The sequence below is a fragment of the Marmota flaviventris genome, chromosome 5 (assembly GCF_047511675.1).
Source record: "Marmota flaviventris isolate mMarFla1 chromosome 5, mMarFla1.hap1, whole genome shotgun sequence".
In the NCBI taxonomy this organism is placed as follows: Eukaryota; Metazoa; Chordata; class Mammalia; order Rodentia; family Sciuridae; genus Marmota; species Marmota flaviventris.
The window spans coordinates 31,684,522-31,704,502 of NC_092502.1; the positions used below are offsets into that span (position 1 = coordinate 31,684,522).

Genomic DNA, 19,981 nt, shown 5'->3' on the forward strand with positions numbered 1-19,981 from the left:
CAAGTAGTACTTGGATAGTTGGTTTTAAAATGAAGTGATGCTGCAGTGCAATTAAGTTTTGTTTAAATTAATTTTTTTTTTCTTTTTGTATTATATGGCTGAATTTCTTTCCATGTTGGGATTGCCTAACTAGTTAGATCTTATTTTATTCTCTGTGAGGAACATGACTCTAAAAGCGGGATCCCCTAAGGTCTGGGAATGTAGCTCAGTGGTAGGTATTTCCCTAGAATGCTCAAGGTCCTAGGTTCAATCCCCAGTTTTGTATAAAGTTGGGCTCATTCTGGTACATAATAGGTACTCAGTAATATTTGTTGGTTGAATAAAATCAGAACCATATAGAAATACGTCATCATAAAAAACTGATTTTTATTCAGTGCATTTAATGTCCTAGCAACCGACATTTTGTAAGAAGATATGTTTTATTGGCAAGAGTCCTGCAATCCAGTAAAATAGCTGGCTCATGGGAATGTGTCTTTGATAGATAATTCATTCAGCAAAAATTTACTGACTCCCACTATGTTCTGGGCCTGTACTCTGTCCTGGGGATATGCAGAGGAGGCTGATGGCCTGTCAACAAAGATTTACTGAGTGTCTCAACTCTGGCCCCAAAGTGAAGGACAGGACCTTACATGCTTCCTCTGCCCACACCTGGAAGGATACAGTGCCTGAAACTCTTAGTGGTGGATAATTTTTATTGGTTGTTAATCGTGTCTAATAATTTTTATTGATGGTAAACTAATTTCCATAATTACCAATGTATTTATTCTGGTGGTTCTTTTATTGCAGCAGAAGATGGCTGTGCCTCCCACGTATGCCGATCTTGGCAAATCTGCCAGGGATGTCTTCACCAAGGGCTATGGTAAGTGCTGCTGGGAGGGAGGGGGCACCTTAGCTACAAACCCAGTTGGCATATTTGCAGTTTTACCTTAATAGTGTGGAAGACCTGGGTTGGTCCACTATTTAGAACTTCTGTGTCTGGGAAAAGAGATCAGCTTTCTGTGGTTGTGAAGCAGTTTTGGTTGTGTACCCAGTAGGGGCAGCTTGTGGATTGCTGCTAACAAGCGGATGTTCTCATTTTTTCTTGCAAGCAAGGAGCAGCCCTAGATGCTGCTGCAGTGGAGCACAGCTTCTAAATATAGCCTGTCGTGCCCATGAGGCCCTGGTGACTGTCTCTGCCAGCTGCAGGCACCTTTCTCAGGCCTCACTAGGAGTGCATGTGGAGCCCAGGTGGGCTGTGCCTGCCTCTCTGCTCTGTTCAATGGCTGCTGAGCTCCATGGAGGCCACCACCAGCAGGGGCTGGGCCCTCAGCCTTCAGGGCCTCCGTGTTCTTCCTTGTAGAAAGCATTTCCAAACAGCTATGAGTGAGGCGCTGCTCTTGGCTTCATTACTTAATCTGTTTACTGTTTTCTTTTTTCTTTAGGCTTTGGATTAATCAAACTCGATTTGAAAACAAAATCTGAGAATGGATTGGTAAGTTATCCAACTCACATGGAACATGGGTATTTATTGTTGATTGGCAGATAGCTACCCTATGCTGAGTGGCAGAACCAAAAGCTCCTTTTTGGATTGTGTCGGTTTTGAGGTTGTCACTCATTGCATCTGTGTGTAATGGGTGGTCCAGGGAACTATGCCCAAAGGCCCCCTGTTTAGCAGCTGTTAATACAGGAAATGGCAATGGTTTCACTTGATGCTTCCCTTTCTGTCTCCCTCCCTCCCTTCTTTCCTTCTTATGTTAGGGATCAGACCTAAGGCCTCCAGTGTGCTAGGCAAGCATTGAACCACACTCCCAGACCCTTCCTTGTATTTCTTATTTTAATATCAACCTGTGTTTAATGCCATATAATTCTTTTAGAAACAATCTTAATAGTCCCTTTTAGATTGTGTGTGTAGTCATGATTGGAAAGAAGATTTGGGTTGAGTTGCTGCCCTTGGCTTCATTACTTAATCTGTCAACTTCAGCCCATTGCTTCTTCTCTGAATGAGGCAGGAGATAGGAGGGAAGGGAGGCCTTCTTGGCCAGACTTAAGAGTAAGAGGGGAGGAAGGAATCTGTCTCCTGACAAAGCATTCCCCACAACTCCTCAAGGTAGCACAGACTCTTCTACACCTCTGTACATTTTAAAGATCTAATTGAATTGTGAGATTAGCTGTCGCCTGCCCACACTCCAGGTCTCAACTGTTGCATGATGGCCTGAGTGGTACCAAGGACATGGTGGGCTGCAGGTTGTGAATCTCCCTTTCTTTTGAAGGAATTTACGAGCTCAGGCTCAGCCAACACAGAGACCACCAAAGTGACGGGCAGCCTGGAAACCAAGTACAGGTGGACTGAATATGGCCTGACGTTTACAGAGAAGTGGAACACTGACAACACACTAGGCACTGAGATCACTGTGGAAGATCAGGTAACAGCCACTGTGAAGGGACGTGGGTTTCATTCATTCACACCTGCCGGCCTGCCCTGTGACTAAACCTGGTGGCACATTTCTTTTTTGTTCAGCTTGCACGTGGACTGAAGCTGACCTTCGATTCATCCTTCTCACCTAACACTGGGTAAGACTCTCATTTCTTCCCTGTGAGGGCTTTCTGTGGTGTTAGGGGCCCTGAAAGCCTTTTGAGACAAAGGTTTTTGAGAACGGGGCTGACGTTACCTATAAGGCAGCCTCCAAGACATAGAGATACAAATTCTCTGGTTTTCATTTGGTTTCAGGACACATCCACATCCATCCAGCACTTTTTAATTTAGAAATGGTTTTTACCCAAACGCAGGTCTTGGTGTACCTGTCCTTGACCTTGTACTCATCTGGGGATCTGAGGGTGCCCAGGCCAGGCTGCTACCCTCCTCCTCACACATTCCTTTTTAATGGAGGATGCAGACTCGTATTTAGTAGTGTTTTTGAATAAGATTCTGTACTATCCTGTACTTCTGGCTGCAGGCTGCTGAATGTCTGCTTCAGTAATGCTGTTTCATATGGGCAAGCCTGCTGGTAATTGTAAATGGCTAGGGCCACAGGGCAGCAGGTGACATTTGGAAGGAATGGCTAACTGATCAGTGTTGCCAGCCCATTTGTTGGGTGGTAGGGGTCCTTCTCCCACTGAGACCTTTTGGGCTTCACTACAAGGGAGCTCCTGAGGCTCCACTTTCCGTGGTGGGACCCTCTGGTAGGTTTGTTGGTTCTTAATGCATCAAGTTAACTTGCCTCAGCTCCAGAGTGCCTGAGTGGCTAATAGGAACTGTTCTCTTCTGGAATACACACCTGTTCTTCCCACTTAGTATGGTGGGTCCCCTCAATTGGAGGAACGTTGTTTTTCACACTGATGATGGGATCAAAGGCATATACTGAATTTAAGTTTTTAATTTTTAAGTTGAACAATTTTTTTGGTAACAAGATACATAAAATTCATCATATCCATTGTCTATAGTTCATTGACATTATGAATTTCATTTTTTGCCATTCCATGTTATCTTCTTTTTTTCTTTTCTAACAAATGTTTATTCGAAAAAGCATCCACTAACGCCAGATGCTGTGCAAGGTATGGGGTGACCACAACCAACTAGACTGGCTGACATGATTCCTGTTCTCTGGAAATAAGACCTTCTTTCTTCTTTTTTTTCTTCTTCTTCCTCTTTTTTTTTTTTTTTTTTTTTTAAATGGTATTAGGGATTAATCCTACCTAGGGGTGTTCTACCACTGAGCTACATTTCCAGCTTTTAAAATTTTGTTTTATTTTTAATTAATTAATTAATTAATTAATTATCTTCTCCTCCTCCTCCTCCTCCTCCTCTTCTTCTTCTTCTTCTTCTTCTTCTCTCTCTCTCTCTCTCTCTCTCTTTGGTACCAGGGATTGAACCCAGGGGCACTTAACTTCTGAGCTACACCCCCATCCTTTTTATTTTTTTATTTTGAGACAGAGTCTTGCTAAGTTGCTGAGGCTAGCTTTAAACTTGTGATCCTTCTGCCTCAGTCTCCCAAATTGCTTGAATTATAGATGTGTGCCTCTTTGCCTGGTTAAAATTTTATTTTGAATCAGAGTTTCACTAAATTGCCTGGGCTGGCCTCAAAATTTGTTGTTGTCTTGCTTCAGCTTCCTGAGTTGCTAGGATTATAGGTGTGTGCCACCATGCACCACTGAAAAGGCTTTTTGTAAGATGGTTTTGGATGATTGGTCAGGAGCTGTTTAACTCTTGTCCCCTTCTCTGCCTTGATTCCTCCTGCCAGGAGCATTGCCTTTTTGCTGGTCCACTTCCCCCAGGCATCATGCCATCATACCAGGGAGCAGTTATCCACAGAGATCCTCTGACAGGGTGAGGGGCTGGAGGACAAGACCACATGCCTGAATTTGCTGCCTGGACTTTGCTTGATGCTCTGAGATAGCACACTTTGGGTTTTTCCATGAACTTTGGGGAGGTCTGCAGAGAAGAGGTTTGTAGCAAGTCTTAGAGACTTCTCTGCAGATCTCCCCAAAGGGAGGTTTTTACACACACCCACACACGTATGTATATATTTACCCACTGTATTGAGTGACTGACTTGGACCATCTAGGTTTGAGTAAGTACACTCTATGATGTTTGCTAAATAATGAAATTGCTCAATGATGCATTTCTCAGAATGTGTCTTTGTCATTAAGCAAGCATGACTGTAATGATCAGAAGCAGCAAATTAATGTTGCTGTTGTATTATTAATGGTTGTCCCACTGAGGTTTTCTTTCTGGTCCATGAATCAGGATCCTATGTTGCATTTAGTCCTTTGTCTTCTCTAATATGGGCAATATTCTTATCTTTCTTTGTCTCTCTTGACATTTTGAAGAGCAGCCGATTATCTCATAGAATGTCCTTTAATTTGGATTGGCCTGATGTTTCCTCCTGATTAAATTCAGGTTATAAACAGGTGTGATGGCATAGGCCTATAATCCCAGTGACTCAGGATGTTGAGGTAGGAGGCTTGCAAGTTCAAGGACAGTCTTAGTAACTTAGCAAAATCCTCAGCAATTTAGTAAGAACTTGTCTCAAAATAAAAAGGGCCCTGGGTTCAATTGCTGGTACCCAAAAACCAACAACAACAACAACAAAATTCACATTACACGTTTTTAGCAACCATAGAAGTGATGTTGTGTTGTGTCTTAGATGCTCTCAGGAAGATGCTCTCAGGAAGAATATGTCAGTGTGCCTCATTACTGATGAAAATGACTCTGATCATGGTTAAAGTAGTGTTTGCTAGGTCTCTTTACTGTAAAGCTATTGTTCTTTCCTCTTTGTAATTAGTAGGTATCTGATGGGAAGATATTTTAAGACCGCAAACATTCTGTTTCTCATCATTGCTTTGGCACAGATAAAAGCAGCCTTGGGTGATTCTTGCCTGTGACACTTCTGTTTGGAAAATGGTGATTTTTCTATTCCTATCATTCCTTCACTTATAATTTGAGATCTATTATAAGAAAGAGCTGTCCCTTGTCCCTCATTTATTTAATTGGTTATTTATGTTAGTAATTTATATTAGTGTGATTCATGAGTATTTATTTTATGGGTTATAACCCATTGTCTCTTTTATTTTGTTGCTCACATTATCTGAGATGTGGCCATTGGGAGCTCCCTCAGGTTGACACCTTGTGCTTTTGTCCAACTCCTCTCATTTTTTTGAGCTCATCTTTATTTCTGGTTTTAGAAGATGTACAGGGTTCATCTTGTATTTGCTCTTACCTGCTATTAACCATTTCTCCAAGGAGACCTGGTTACTTATATTGGAGAATGGTGTTTAGAAGATAAGGTTGTGGGAAATATGTGTACATTTTCCTGCTGGGTATTTGAGGAAAGTTTTGATGACTCTTGATGAAGGTTGGAGATGAACATTGGCTTCCAAAGCCACTGAGGGGTGCTGCCTGGAAAGCACCTGGCTCCTGAAGATGCTGTGACCGCATCTGGTCCCTAATGCAGATGGCATTAGGGACCAGCACTCATCCTAGAGTATCTGTTACAGATAAAGACTGCTTGCTAACCACAAATCAGAGTCAAGCCTCTCTTGGTGCTTGTCAGATTAGCGCCACTGCTTAAATAGCTTTAAAAAAAACCCCAATGATATTCGAGAAAGGAAAGGCTCCACAGCTGTAGTGCATTGTGCTAGAAAGAACAGAAACCTTGGTAGAAGCCTGAGCCACTGTCCCAGCCTTGCTCCTTCTCTTGGGGAGCTTGGGTCACTGGTCAGGTTCCCATGAGATGCTGGGTGCCATGGAAACTGGTGTAGGTGGTGCATACATTGGTCAGAAGCTTTGCCATGGGCATTAAAACTCTGTGATTGACAGCAGCTTTTTATCTGATGCTCATAAAATGCCCTATTTCTACATTTCGTGGCCTCCTGTTCTTTTACATGTCAGCCTCTTGATAGTCTTCTTCCTGCAAAGAATAGGTAGACCAGGGTAGGTGGATTTGGAATTTTTCTCATTGAAAGGTAATTTGTTTGTTACTCCTCTTTAAAATGTACAGAAACTGAGGGTAGGAAAGAGGGTGGGATGAGATGGACATCATTACCCTAGGTACATTGCAGGAATGGTGTGACTCTACTTCGTGTACAACCAGATAAGTGAAAAATTGTGCTCTAATTGTGTACAATGAATCCAAGTGCATCCTTCTTTCATGTATCACTAACTAGAACAAATATACAATAAATAAATAAATAAACAAAATGTACAGAAACAACTTGAACAGAATTGAGGTCCCAGAGTTTCATTGTCATTTTTTATTTCTTTCAAGTGCTGGGGATTGAACCCAGAGCCTTGTGCATCCTAGGCAGGCACTCTGCCGTTGAGCTACATCCCTAGTCCCCCAAGTGTCACTTGGGAAGGGTGTTGGCTTTCTGTTCTCATTGAGAACTTGGATTGCTTCAACTTAAATTTTTTTTTTTTTTAATTATGGAAAAATCTCAAATACACAAAATTACACAGAAAAGTATACTAAGCTCTAATCGTTTTCTCATTATTTGCCTTTAATAATTGCCAACCCATGTCATTTTTTATTTAGACAGCCATAAATAACTTCTCCACTCGCATATTATTTAAGTAAGTAACAGCACGTAATGTCATATGTAAATATTATAGTAGGTATCATTAAATGATAAGTGTTCTTTCTAAAGAAGTATAACCATTGTCTTAATATTAATTGAAAAAAGTTAACCAGAATTCCTTTATATTGTCAATACTGGGGATTGAACCCATGGATGCTTTAATACTGAGCTATTATCTCCAGTCCTTTTTTATTTTTTGTGGCTCCAGGAATCAAACCGAGGGCCTCTCACATGCTAGGCAAGCGCTCTACCACTGAGCTACATCCCCAGCGCTGTCCTTTATATTTTGAGACAGGGTCTTACTAAGTTGTCAAGGTTGGCCTCAACAACTTGTCATTCTTCTGCCTCAGCCTCCTGAGTTGCTGGTATTACAGGTGTGTGCAGCCACACCTGGCTATACTGTCAAGTCTTTAGTCTGTTCAAATATTCATGATTTTTGTGACTTTTTTAAATATTTATTTTTTAGTTATAGGTGGGCACAATATCTTTATTTTATTTTTATGTGGTGCTGAGGATCAAACCCAGTGCCTCACGCATGCTAGGTGAGCACTCTACCACTGAGTCCCAGCCCCAGTCCCATGACTTTTTTTAATAGAATCAAAAATTGTCTAGGGCTGGGGTTGTGGCTCAGCGGTAGAGTGCTCACCTTGCATGTGCGAGACCCTGGGTTCAATCCTTAGCACCACATACAAAAATAAACAAGTGAAATAAAGTTGTTGTGTCCAATTACAACTAAAAAATAAATATTAAAAAAAAATTTTCTATGTAAAATTGGGAAAATTGTTTAGATGCCTTCTCAGTCTCTTAATTTTCCAATTTTCTTTTTTTCCTCTTGCCACTTATTATAAGGCGATCATTTGTTCTATAGTTCATAGTTACGTATAGACTGGATTTTACTGTGGGGAGCCACAATGATTGACCACACCCTTCCAGTCCTGATGCCTTAGATTCTGACCAACCACTGCATTCACTGTGGCTTGGGAGGGGTCTAGCTCGGATAGTAAGGGGTCTTCTTTGTGGGGTGTGCCCTAGGGTTGAGTTACACTCACCTGTCCCTTGTAGTCTTGCCTCTTCTGCCCTTTTTTGGATAGAACTTTCTAAGAACAAGAGTCCCCCCAATAAAAGCTCACTTCTGGACGTGTTTCCTCTCTCTCACCAGCCTCTCGTGACTTTCTCTTGCTTTCCCTTTTGGGGAGCCTGAGCCTGAGGCTGAGAGCAGGGAAGCTGTCCTGAAGCTTGTGTAAAGGTAAACTGTGTCTGTGTTTTATCTGGTGTCCCTGCAAATTCACACCAGTGATCTTAAGTTCAGATGCCTGTGCTGGTCGGGGGCAGCACCACTTATTATAAGGAGATCAATTTGTTCTATAGTTCATAGTTACATATAGACTGGATTTTACTGTTTGTATCTCTGTAGTATCATTTAACACATTCATTCCCCTATCCCCATTTTTTTTTTTGTTTTTTTGGTGAATTGTTAAGTCTAGAGGCTTTGTCACATTTGGATTCTGTTATGGGGTGCAGGGACTAAAAATAGAGGTAGTGCTGTGTGCTTCTGTTGCCTGTGGGATGCACACATAGGCCCTCTATTTGTATGATGTCAGCGTTATTCATAAGCCTACTTTTATAATTCCTCCTTCATTTATTGGTAGAATATTATAATAAAGAGAAAATTCTCATCAACTATTTGGTGACCTTGAGGCATAGTTAGTACAGGAGAGGAATTGATTCCTTTTTTATTTTCAGAGTAATAAGTTGATTCTCTGGTGTTCAGAGATGATAATTTTTTTGTCATTATGAATTCATAGATTAAAACATATTCAATATATTTTAATCTACTGCCAATATTATTATTTTTAAAAAAATGTTTTCATTAGTGCATGATATTATTTTTACCAAAGCCCTTCCTTCAAAGCCCCTTCATGTGAGCTCTTCAGTCTTTTTGCTCAACCCCAGGAATGTTTAATAGCTGTGGTAGCTGGTGCAGGATCACCTTGTATATTTTCTGCCCAGACTTGTAATTGGACATTTCTCAAGGAGCAGTGGTTCCTCAGAGGAGGGAATTTAAAAAAAAATAATATATATATTTTAATATCTTTATTTATTTAGGCTGTGCAGTCCTTGGGCGTTCTAAGCAGATCTGATTTCTCCTGTGGTCTCTGCTGAAAATGCAGATGGCCGCAGAATGGGGCCATTTTATAGCTGAACAACAGAAACAACCAGATGAACATAGTTCCTATTCTTTTGATAAATTCAATCTTTTTTTCCAACGTTTGCTTTTGGTAAAAGACAATATATTTGCTGGTGATATGACCCTTCTTTGGGGTTTCTGGTTCTGGAGGAACAGGCATCAAAGGCACTGAACTGGTCATAAACTCAAATGTGGCACCATTAGCCTGGACCTGGGGTCAGGTGCAGCTAACCAGGACTTCTGGCCCCCATGACTGCTGGGCCCCAGCTTCCACATCAGCACCCAGTTCTCTGAATTATATACACAACAGGGTCTCACAAACATGGCCTTGAAAGCTATCTTACCTCTGTATTCACTTAGAAGGGCTGTAGTATTTGCTTTTATACTTACTGGCTGATCCACAAAGAAGATGACCATTTCCTTAAAACTGCTGTTTAGGTAGCTGCCTTCATGACAGATATATCTTTCCCACAGGTTTGGAAGATAGCAAAGATGCATCTGTTTCATAATTACATAGTAGTGCTCTGCCTAATAAATGCTTGTGTAGGCTGTTCCTTAAGCCTAAGGAGAGGAGAGAAAAGAAAGATGACCAAGTGCTTACTTTTCAGGTCCCTCTGCTGTGCTCTCACTTTGTTACTGTGCCTCTGCAGACTGGAGTCCAGTTGAAGAGAGGCCACATCCTGTCCAATGTGACCAGTAGCTGCTTACCAAAGACCTGAGGCCCTGACTTCATCTCCACCCCCTCTACCCCATTTAAACTGGGATTAAAAAAAGAAATTTGCATTCCTTGGCATGATGATACCAAGGTGAGTTAGCTTCTGATTGTAATTTAATTTTTTTTCCTTCAGGAAAAAAAATGCTAAAATCAAGACAGGGTACAAGCGGGAGCACATCAACCTGGGCTGCGACGTGGACTTTGACATTGCTGGGCCTTCAATCCGGGGCGCTCTGGTGCTGGGTTATGAGGGCTGGCTGGCTGGCTACCAGATGAATTTTGAGACCGCAAAGTCCCGAGTGACCCAGAGCAACTTTGCAGTTGGCTACAAGACTGACGAATTCCAGCTTCACACTAATGTGTAAGTGTGCACGTGCAGAGTTTGAGTATGTCTCACAGGGGGGTGATTTTCATTTTTTTTTCCCCTAAATGCAATTTCTTTTCCTTTTTTGTACTGGGGGTTGAACCTAAGAGTGCTTAACCACAGAGCCATGTCCCCAGCCCTTTTTATATTTTATTTAGAGATAGAACCTTGCTAAATTGCTTAGGGCCTCACTAAGTTGCTGAGGCTGGCTTTGAACTCCTGCCTTAGCCTCCAAGCTACTGGGATTACAGGTGTGTGCCACTGTGCTTGGCCTAAGTGAAATTTTTTTAAAAAAATATTTTTTAGTTATAGACGGACAGAGTATCTTTATTTTGTCTATTTATGTTGTGCTGAGGATCAAACCCAGTCACTCTTCCACTGAGTCACAACCCCAGTCCCCTAAGTGCAATTTTTAATCACTATATAATAAGTGTTTGTTGGCATCAGATGAATCAAATGGCCTCTTGGCATTTTTTCTGTTTCCTACCCATCCATTTCCTAAAGTGTCTTAGTTTCTGTTCTGTGAACAGCAAATACTGCCACTGGTACCCAGGATGACTGATTGGTTATAACAAGACATGGTGTCAGTCCAGGGGGTGTCCCTTTCCTGCAGCATTCTGGACCCTGGAGGTCCTTTCAGTTTTAGTTAACAAAATGGGGGGACAGGATAGGGAAGATGAAGCTCTCTTGCTTGCATAAGCCTGAGGATCAGCTTTCATGCTTAGTGGAATATAGACATGGTAGATAGATTAGGAGGTGATTATCTCAGTGAAGTGCAAAGGTCTTCTCTGCATTTTTTTTTTTTTTTTTTTTTTTTTGAGGGGTACTAGAGATTGAACCTGCCTCAGAGGGTGTTTTACCACTGAGCTACATATTTACTCTTTTTATTTGATTTTGAGTTGGGTCTTGCTAAGGCTGGTGTTGAACTTGTGACTCTCCTGCCTCAGCCTCCCCAGTAGTTGAGTAGGAAGCATGCAAACCACTGTGCCAAGGATGGTGGGGCATTTAAGTTTACTAATTAAGGACAGTGTGAGGAAGGGAAGAAAGGATTAAGCTTAGTGTTGAGAGAGCTCCTTATAATTAGACTTGAGTTGAAATAGAGTCATGATTTAGGTTAAAGCAAACAAAGATTTTTTTTTTTTTTAAAGATAGAAGAGGGAGAGGGAGAGAGAGAGAGAGAGAGAGAGAGAGAGAGAGAGAGAGAGAGAGAGAATTTTTTAATATTTATTTTTCAGTTTTTGGTGGACACAACATCTTTATTTTTTTTTAATTTTTATGTGGTGCTGAGGATCGAACCCAGCGCCCCGCGCATGCCAGGTGAGCACGTTACCGTTTGAGCCACATCCCTAGCCCCAAACAAAGATTTTAATCATAAAAATATTCTTTTATTAGTTCCAGTGAGGAATGAACCTGTGGTACTAGATGAGTAAGCTCTATCAAGTTTCTTTCTTTCCACTAGAGGTCACTACAGAAGTTTAAGAAGTCACTTCTTAAGACCAATTAAGTGGCATTTAATGTGTAAAATAATATTATTTGTTTCTTGAGAACTTTTTATCATTAGTTTAAAATTTGAAAATTTGAGTCTTTTTTTTTTTTTTTTTGGTACCAGGAATTGAACCCAAGTGTGCTTAATCACCGAGTCACATCCCCAGCCCTTTTAATGTTTTATTTGGAGACAGGGTCTTGCTAAGTTGCTTAAAGCCTTGTTAAGTGGCTGAAGCTGGCTTTGAACTTGGGATCCTCCTGCCTCAGCATCCTGAGTCGCTGGGATTACAGTTGTGCTCCACTATGCCCAACTAAAAATTTGAGTCTTTTAAAACTAAAAAGTCAGAGGAAAAACTAATAGAGGCAGTTCAGGGATGGCCAGGGAGGTGAGGAGGTGTGATACAGAGGGGCAGCACCAGAGAATTTGGCGATGGAATTACTTTGTGTCCCGATTGCTGTGATAGCTACACAAATTTGTATGTGTTGAAAGTCATAGAAATGTGCAACAACACAGGTTGATTCCTTTTTTAAAAAAATTGTACCACTGGGGATTGAACCCTCGACTATTCTACCACTGAGCTCCATCCCCATCCCTTTTTAAAATTTTGGGACAGAGTCTCACTAAGTTGCCAAGGGTGGTCTTGAACTTGTGATCCTCCTTCTTCAGCCTCCCAGAGAGTAGCTGGGGTGGGAGGTGTGTACCAACATGCCAGGCTGGTTTATTTTTTTATTAAAAAAAGTAATATACAAAAAAGTCATAGGAAAAATATTAAGGCATTAGAAGTGTTTTTAAATTCAGAATTCTGGCTAGAATGGTAAGTGCTTCCTCAGTTTGGAACTGGGAGTTGGTACCAGTTCTAGGAGGAACAATGGCTATTTGACATTTCCCTCATACCTGAACTTTGGTATTTTCAATAAGGAACAAGTCGACAGAGTTTAGTTTTGTCACTGGCATGGAGGTAGCTGGCCCAGCTTCTCGGGGCTGCCCTGGTGTTGCTGGAGGTCAGATGTGGAACAGACTTTCTTTGTGCTTCCTGTAAGTAAATGTGAACAGGGAGTTCCCTCTGCTTATTGTTTTAAAAGCTAAGTGTAGGAAAGCAATATTGTAGACCCAGTTTTAGAATATTCTGGAAACTATGACTTTTTTTAAAAAACACATTTATGCCCAAGAAATTTCCCTATTTGAATATCATACTAAAGCCATTAGAAAATCTATTACTTTCAACAGGCTGCCATTCTGTAGCATGCTTGGGCTTTTGAGGAAGACAGAGTTCCCAGAGAATTTGTGCCTGGGCTCTCTCTGTACTTGCTGGAAGCATAGGGTCTGGCTGAGTTTCCGGGGGAAACGTAAAGACTTTAGGAGCATTTAGTGCACATCTGCTTCAGGGAAAGGGTATGGTGAAGAGCAAAGTGGAATGAAACAGCAAGAATTTGTAGTACTTAAGCCCTTTGCTGGTCCATCTCACCCATGCCCTTTCCACCAGAAGTACCCAAAGTGATGAGGCAGAACTTTGACATTGATTTTATGTTAAAAATGTTTGAGAGGGCTGGGGATGTGGCTCAAGCGGTAGCGTGCTTGCCTGGCATGCGTGCGGCCCGGGTTCGATCCTCAGCACCACATACAAAACAAAGATGTTGTATCCGCCGATAACTAAAAAATAAATATTAAAATTCTCTCTCTCTCTCTCCTCTCTCTCTCTCTTTTAAAAAAAAAAAATGTTTGAGAGAGTTCAGGCAAACTTGAAGACCAGTTGATGCTTGGAGGATGCTTATCCCCACCCCCTGTTTAAAATTACAGCATTAGCAGGCATAGTGGTGCATGCCTGTAATCCTAGTGGCTCTGGAGGCTCAGGCAAGGAGGATTGTGAGTTCAAAGCCAGCCTCAGCAACTTGGTGAGGCCTTAAGCAACTTAGAACTTGTCTCTAAATAAAATATAAGAAGGGCTGGGGATGTGGCTCAGTGGTTAAGCATCCCTGGGTTTAATCTCCTACACACATACACACACACACACACACACACAAAAAAAAAAAAAAAAGAATTACACCATTAAATATTTTCTTAAATTTTAATCAAAAGAGTCTGAGCCCATATTTATGAAATCAAACAGTACAGAGGTGCTTAGGAAAAGCAGTGGTTCCAGCCTGTCTCCACCTGCTTGTAGTGGCTGCTTGAACAGTCTATGTTTTCTATGGTTTCTGCTGTAGGAAGGATGCTTCTGACTGGGCCCTGGTATGTACTGTGCATATAAACAATAATCCAAAAGCAGTAATGGTAGATAGTGTGCAGACCCCAGGTTGACTGAGAAGGAAAAGTGGACCTTCAGCTCTTCATGTACATTTTATGGCTGGCAGTGACCACACAACCATTTGCATGCTGTTCTGCAAGTTCTCTGGGTGGGGCAGACTTCCCAGTCAAAGAACTTGAGCAGCGCCCCCCAAAAGGAGGAGGAGGATCTGAATGACTTGGGATGGGGATAGGGAGGGATTTCCAGTGACTGGAGTCAGTACAGTATGTTTGGAAAAGAGGAGAGTTTGGCCAGGTGGGATTTCATTTAGAATATTTTTGTGAGATAGAAACATTTTGTAACATAGCAAGAAATTCCCTTTCAAATCCTATAGGGCTTTGGATATTGCAGCACTGGGAGGGGGTACCCGGGATTGAACCCAGAGTGTTTAATCACTGAGGCACATCCCCAGCCTTTTTTTTTTTTTTTTTTTAAATATTTTCTTTAGAGACAGAGTCTCACTGAGTTGCTAAGTGCCTCGCTAATCTGCTGAGGCTAGCTTTGAACTCTTGATCCTCCTGCCTCAGCCTCCTGAGCCTCTGGGATTATAGAGTGTACACTACTGCCCTAGCAAATTTTGTTTTCTTTGATAATTTGGAATTCTGTTGGTCATTCATCAAATTTGTGAATAATATCTGGTAATTTTCTAAACTACTAATATATATCAGCCTTAAGATGCTGATTCATTTGAATTTTCTTATAATATTGAATTCTGCAAGTTCACTATTAAAACTATTTGTTGTGTGATGTGAATTTATTATACATCTAAAAGTTAGGTAAAATTTGATTTTTTGGGGCTGGGATGTAGCTCACAGGTAGAGAGCTTGCCTAGCCTTGTAAAAGGTTCTAAGTTCAATTCCCTAGAACACCCCAAACAAACAAACAAATCCATAAAATTACAAGACAAACAACATACTGGGAAAAAAACCTCTTGTTTAAAATTTTTTTTGATTTTTGTTTTGTTGATACTAAAATTTATATAACACATGAAGTTTGAAACTTAAAAAACCTAAATGATAAAAAGTCAAGATAGTTAACTATCATTGATAGGTCTGTAACCATCATCAGAAACTTTACATTTAAGAACCAAGCTGTTTAAGAGTCTGTCAGTCAGATGCTATCCATTAAACTGCCTTCTATAATCCATATCCTTTTACTTTTTTAAAAAAATATTTTTTTAAGTTGTAGATGGACACAATAACTTTATTTTATTTATTTATTTTTATGTGGTGGTAAGGATCAAACTTAATGCCTTACACGAGCTAGGCAAGCATTGTACCACTGAGCCACAACTCCTGCTTAATCCTTTACAGTTTTTAACTCAAAGACAAATATGTAAGATTTATTAACTTTTTTATTTTCTAAAAGTTCTCAGAATGATCAGAATCATCCTACATGGAAAAAAACCACAGTTGGGTAATCTATTTTCCACAAATGAACCCCTGCTTATATTGTGAGGTAGCAATCAATGACTGAATGGACATCTGTGGTGTCCTACTCACAAACATTCCCTCTTCACGTAAAGAGCATAAACAAAGAGGGGTCAAAGAGTCCACCTTTCATTGATTCATTGACTTCTGGTGTTTGTGTAGCATGTTAAATGCATGATTTCAGTTTAATAACAACAAAATAACCAATATTTAGTCTGAAAAGTAATTATATGTTCCCCATAGCAGATATTGGCAACTTCTAACACAATCTCTAGGAATAATTCAAAGTCCTGAACCATGTTTAGAAAAACATTTTTAGCAGTCTGTGCAGAATTTAGTCCCATTTCATCATTGGTGATATTTGTGCTGTTGCTGCAGGAACTTTAAATTCTGCTGCTGCAATTTTTTTTTTTTTTTTTGGTGTGTGTGTGTGTGTGTATACCAGGGATTGAATTCAGGTACTCTCGACCACTGAGCCATATTTCCAGCCCTATTTTGTATTTTATTTAGAAACAGGGTCTCAGGCCATTGCTGAGGCTGGCTTTGAACTTGCAATCCTCCTGCCTTAGCCTCCCGAACCTCTGGGATTACAGGCATGCAACATCGCACCCTGCTTCTGCTGCTGCAACTTTTAAGACTGCTGTGAAAGGATCATTCTCAGAAGCACTGAGAACTTTGTACAACAGAGGCAGTTCTGATGTCAGCATGATCTTAAAGGAAACCTTTGACATGGTGGAACAGGTCTGAACAGATACCAGACACCGACTTGGCCATATAGCCCCACTCCCTCTGCAGTGAGGAAATGTTTCTTCCCGTCCCATTTTTATGATAGAATCATTTATAAAAGTAATGACAAGAACAACAGAAAAAATAAATCACTCAATCCCAGTGTCCTTGTCGTTGCTTCTATTTTAAAGAACATTTGGAAGCAAACTTCAGGTTCTTGACAACTCTAGTAGTTGACTGGACTGCCTTTGGGTGTTCCCAGTGACGGTTGAAGTAGCTCCTACTTTCTGAGCCTTCCTGACTCTGGTATGTTTCCTGTTCTTATTAGGCTTATTATAATTTAATACCTGTTTTTTGAAATTTGGTGATCTTCTCCATACCAGTGATGGATTCTGTGCATTTCCAGTATCCCTGCTTTCTGGTTGATAAGGGGCAGCTCTGCATGGACTCTTGCCCATTCTCTGGGCAGCTTGGCATCTGTGTTGTACTTATTTGCAGGAATGACGGGACAGAGTTTGGTGGCTCCATTTATCAGAAGGTGAACAAGAAATTGGAGACGGCTGTCAATCTGGCCTGGACAGCAGGAAACAGTAACACTCGCTTTGGAATAGCAGCAAAGTATCAGATTGACCCTGATGCCTGCTTCTCGGTGGGTACCTGTGGAATACCACAACTCCCAGGATTGTTGGAGTTTTGTACTTCCACTTAGAGATTTTCTCACTGTGAAAAGAGTTCCACATGAGTATAATTATATAATAGCAATAGTGCTTACTGTGGATGCGAGGCATTGTATGGAACCTTTTACCTGTGAATTATTGCATTTAATTCCAGTTAAGATAGATACTGACTTGCTTTTTTAAAGTCATCTTTAAAAACTGGCAGTGCACATTAAGAAATCAGTGGTCAGTTGGTGTCTTTTTGGCTTTGCTCTTGAGTCCTTGAATTGGTGCACAGTGTTTGCAGTAAATTCTGTTGGGCTCATTTCTGTGGTCACAGGGCATTGGGCTCTACTCTTTTTGGGGTGGAATGAGGAAGTTTCATGTTGCAGAATGGTTTCCGCTGGTTTGTGTAATTTACAGACAGTCCATTTAAAATCTCCTGAACAGGGAATTGAATTTGGCTCTCTTAACATTAGGCACATTAAGAACAAGGGAGAAAGGGCCTCATTGTTTGGAAGTTATGAACAAAAAGAAAGAGTTATAAGGGACAAAGCCTGCCAACAGCCTTCATTCTTTCTGCTTTGTTCTTATGAGAAATGCTAGAGTTCTTAACAATTCAAGCAGGAAAACACATTACCTACATTTGAGATATTTCATATTTAATTTAATGAATCCTGTAAATGAGGCAGTTATGAAAAAAGATGATTTGATTCTGATGCCCTAAGTTGGTTGAATAAAAATCTCTAATTACCCATTTTGAAGGTGGAAGTATGAAACACTTAGCTTTTCACGTGCTCTTATCTTTTTTCTATCTAGGCCAAAGTGAACAACTCCAGCCTGATTGGTTTAGGATACACTCAGACCCTAAAGCCAGGTATGTGTTGCTTGTGGGTGATGTCAGTTCTCAGTCTTAAGAAAATTGTGATGCTAGCTTGTTGATTTATGTGTGGCTTATAAAATGCCTATATAGGACATTATAAAAGTGTGTGTGTAAAGTTTTATGATTAAATGTTTATAAAGGAACTGCAAATTGAAAACATTTGAAGAATTTGAAAAATAGTAATCAGGAGGAAAAAAGGCCGAGATTAACGTATGTTACAATTTTGGTTACTTTCTTCCATCTTTTTTTCCAGTGTATATAAATAATGATACTTATTTCCAGCAGATTCTGAAAAACTATCCTATAAATCATTCCTGTTGTAGAAAGAGAAATAGGAAAAGTTGTTTGCAGGTTATCTTCTGTATAGTCTGCTAGATGTGTGAGAGCTCTAGGAGATAATTCCATCTTTCAATCTAGGGAAGGCTAGGTTTATATGATGTTAGAAGCAAGTTACTCCTGGGGAAATCAGCCCTTTAGATCTAAGATTACAAGCTACTCTTGGGAAAATCACTTGGGGGGGTGTGCGCGAGCATGTATGTATGCATGCTATACATGTGTGCATGCTGTGGAGGTGAGTGTAAGACTTCGGGACTGATTTGGGTTGGGATTCCCTTTCAAGGCACCATTGCTGAAGAAGCCTACTGTGCGGTACCTGCAGTAGATAGACTACTTGTAGCTGGGGGATGATGAGAGGAGAAGGAAGTAGAGTTCCAGGGTAGATTTAGACAGGCCTTCTGGTCTGTGGAATAATGGTAATTTTGTTGTATAAGCTCACTGTAGGATACAGATTCTGAATTTGGTGTTAACCTTTTTTCCCTTTTCTTTCTTCCGTCCTTCCTCCTTTCCTTTTCCTGCTGCAGGTATCAAACTGACACTGTCAGCTCTGCTGGATGGCAAGAATGTCAATGCTGGTGGCCACAAGCTTGGTCTAGGACTGGAATTTCAAGCATAAATGAATACTGTACAATCATTAATTTTAAACTATTTTGCAGCATAGCTACCTTCAGAATTTAGTGTACCTTTTAATGTTGTATGTCTGGGATGCAAGAATTGCTAAAAATCATGTTAGACCTCCAGGTGAAAGAGGATTCAGCTTTAAAGTGTTACCATTTCAGAGGTACAGAAGAAATCGAGTCCAAAAAAAGGTCCTTTCAGCTGTAGACTTGTGTGTGTGTGTGAGGGACTTGGTGACCCCTCTAGAGATGCCAGGTTTACTTTTTTTTTTTAATCTAGAAATGGCTGCAAATGGAAGCTGATAATGTATAGGCACTTTGTAAATCTGTATTGAGTAAATGAATGGAATTGTGACTTCCTGAAAATCAAACCTTGGTTTCCTAACCCTAATTGATGAGGAGCTCATTGCTTGGTGGTGTGTACAAACTCATCTGAAAGGGACTTTTTTAGACAGACCTTCATAACCTTTTTCCACTCTAGCCCATCGTCACCTCTTTTACACCAAAAGTAGTCTGCAGGGTGTGGTCACTGTTTCTTTTTCGTGCCATTTTGGAATGGAGAGGGTGGACGTGATGAAGCCAATAATTCAGGATTTAATTCCTTTTTGTGTTGTGGTTTTCTTGCCCTTGCACCAGTGTCTGAAATAGCTTCCAGGAGCTCCAGCTATAGGCTGGGAAGAGTCTGCGTGATTGTAATCACACAGTGACAACACTAGGAATCTAAATTGGACTTCTGTTGTATTCTCACCACTCAATTTATTTTTTAGCAGTTTAATGGGTACATTTTAGAGTCTTCCATTTTGTGTGGAATTAGATCCTCCCCTTCAAATGCTGTAATTAACAACACTTAAAATAAAACTTGAATAAAATATTGAAACCTCCTCCTCCTCCTCCTATTGTCCTTATTAACAAAAATGTATATGAGGGGCTGGGGATGTGGCTCAAGCGGTAGCGCGCTCGCCTGGCATGCGTGCGGCCCGGGTTCAATCCTCAGCACCACATACAAATAAAGATGTTGTGTCTGCCGAAAAACTAAAAAATAAATATTAAAAAAAATTCTCTCTCTTTCTCTCTCTATCTAAAAAAAAAAAAAAATATATATATATATATATATATATATATATATATATATATATATATATATGAAAAGGGCACTTGTTTAGATTTGTTCTTTGTCCCCTTGCTCTGTACTGTGTGTGTGTGTGTTTTATTAGTTTTCTCTTGCTATATAACTATGGACTTA

At 40.5% G+C, this 19,981-nt stretch overlaps 1 protein-coding gene across 2 annotated transcripts in view; it reads left to right on the plus strand.

Annotated features, from left to right (window-relative positions):
- Vdac1 (voltage dependent anion channel 1) overlaps positions 1-19,619 on the plus strand; it is a 29,717-nt gene extending 10,098 nt beyond the window's left edge. For both annotated transcript variants that reach the window (XM_027949640.2, XM_027949641.2), the window contains exons 2-9: positions 787-859; positions 1,422-1,471; positions 2,250-2,402; positions 2,498-2,550; positions 10,090-10,317; positions 16,745-16,895; positions 17,722-17,779; positions 18,646-19,619. In XM_027949640.2, coding sequence (XP_027805441.1) covers positions 793-859; positions 1,422-1,471; positions 2,250-2,402; positions 2,498-2,550; positions 10,090-10,317; positions 16,745-16,895; positions 17,722-17,779; positions 18,646-18,737 — 852 coding nt within the window. In that variant the 5' untranslated portion in view covers positions 787-792 and the 3' untranslated portion in view covers positions 18,738-19,619. The remainder of the gene's footprint in view (positions 1-786; positions 860-1,421; positions 1,472-2,249; positions 2,403-2,497; positions 2,551-10,089; positions 10,318-16,744; positions 16,896-17,721; positions 17,780-18,645) is intronic.
- Positions 19,620-19,981: the final 362 nt, after the last annotated feature.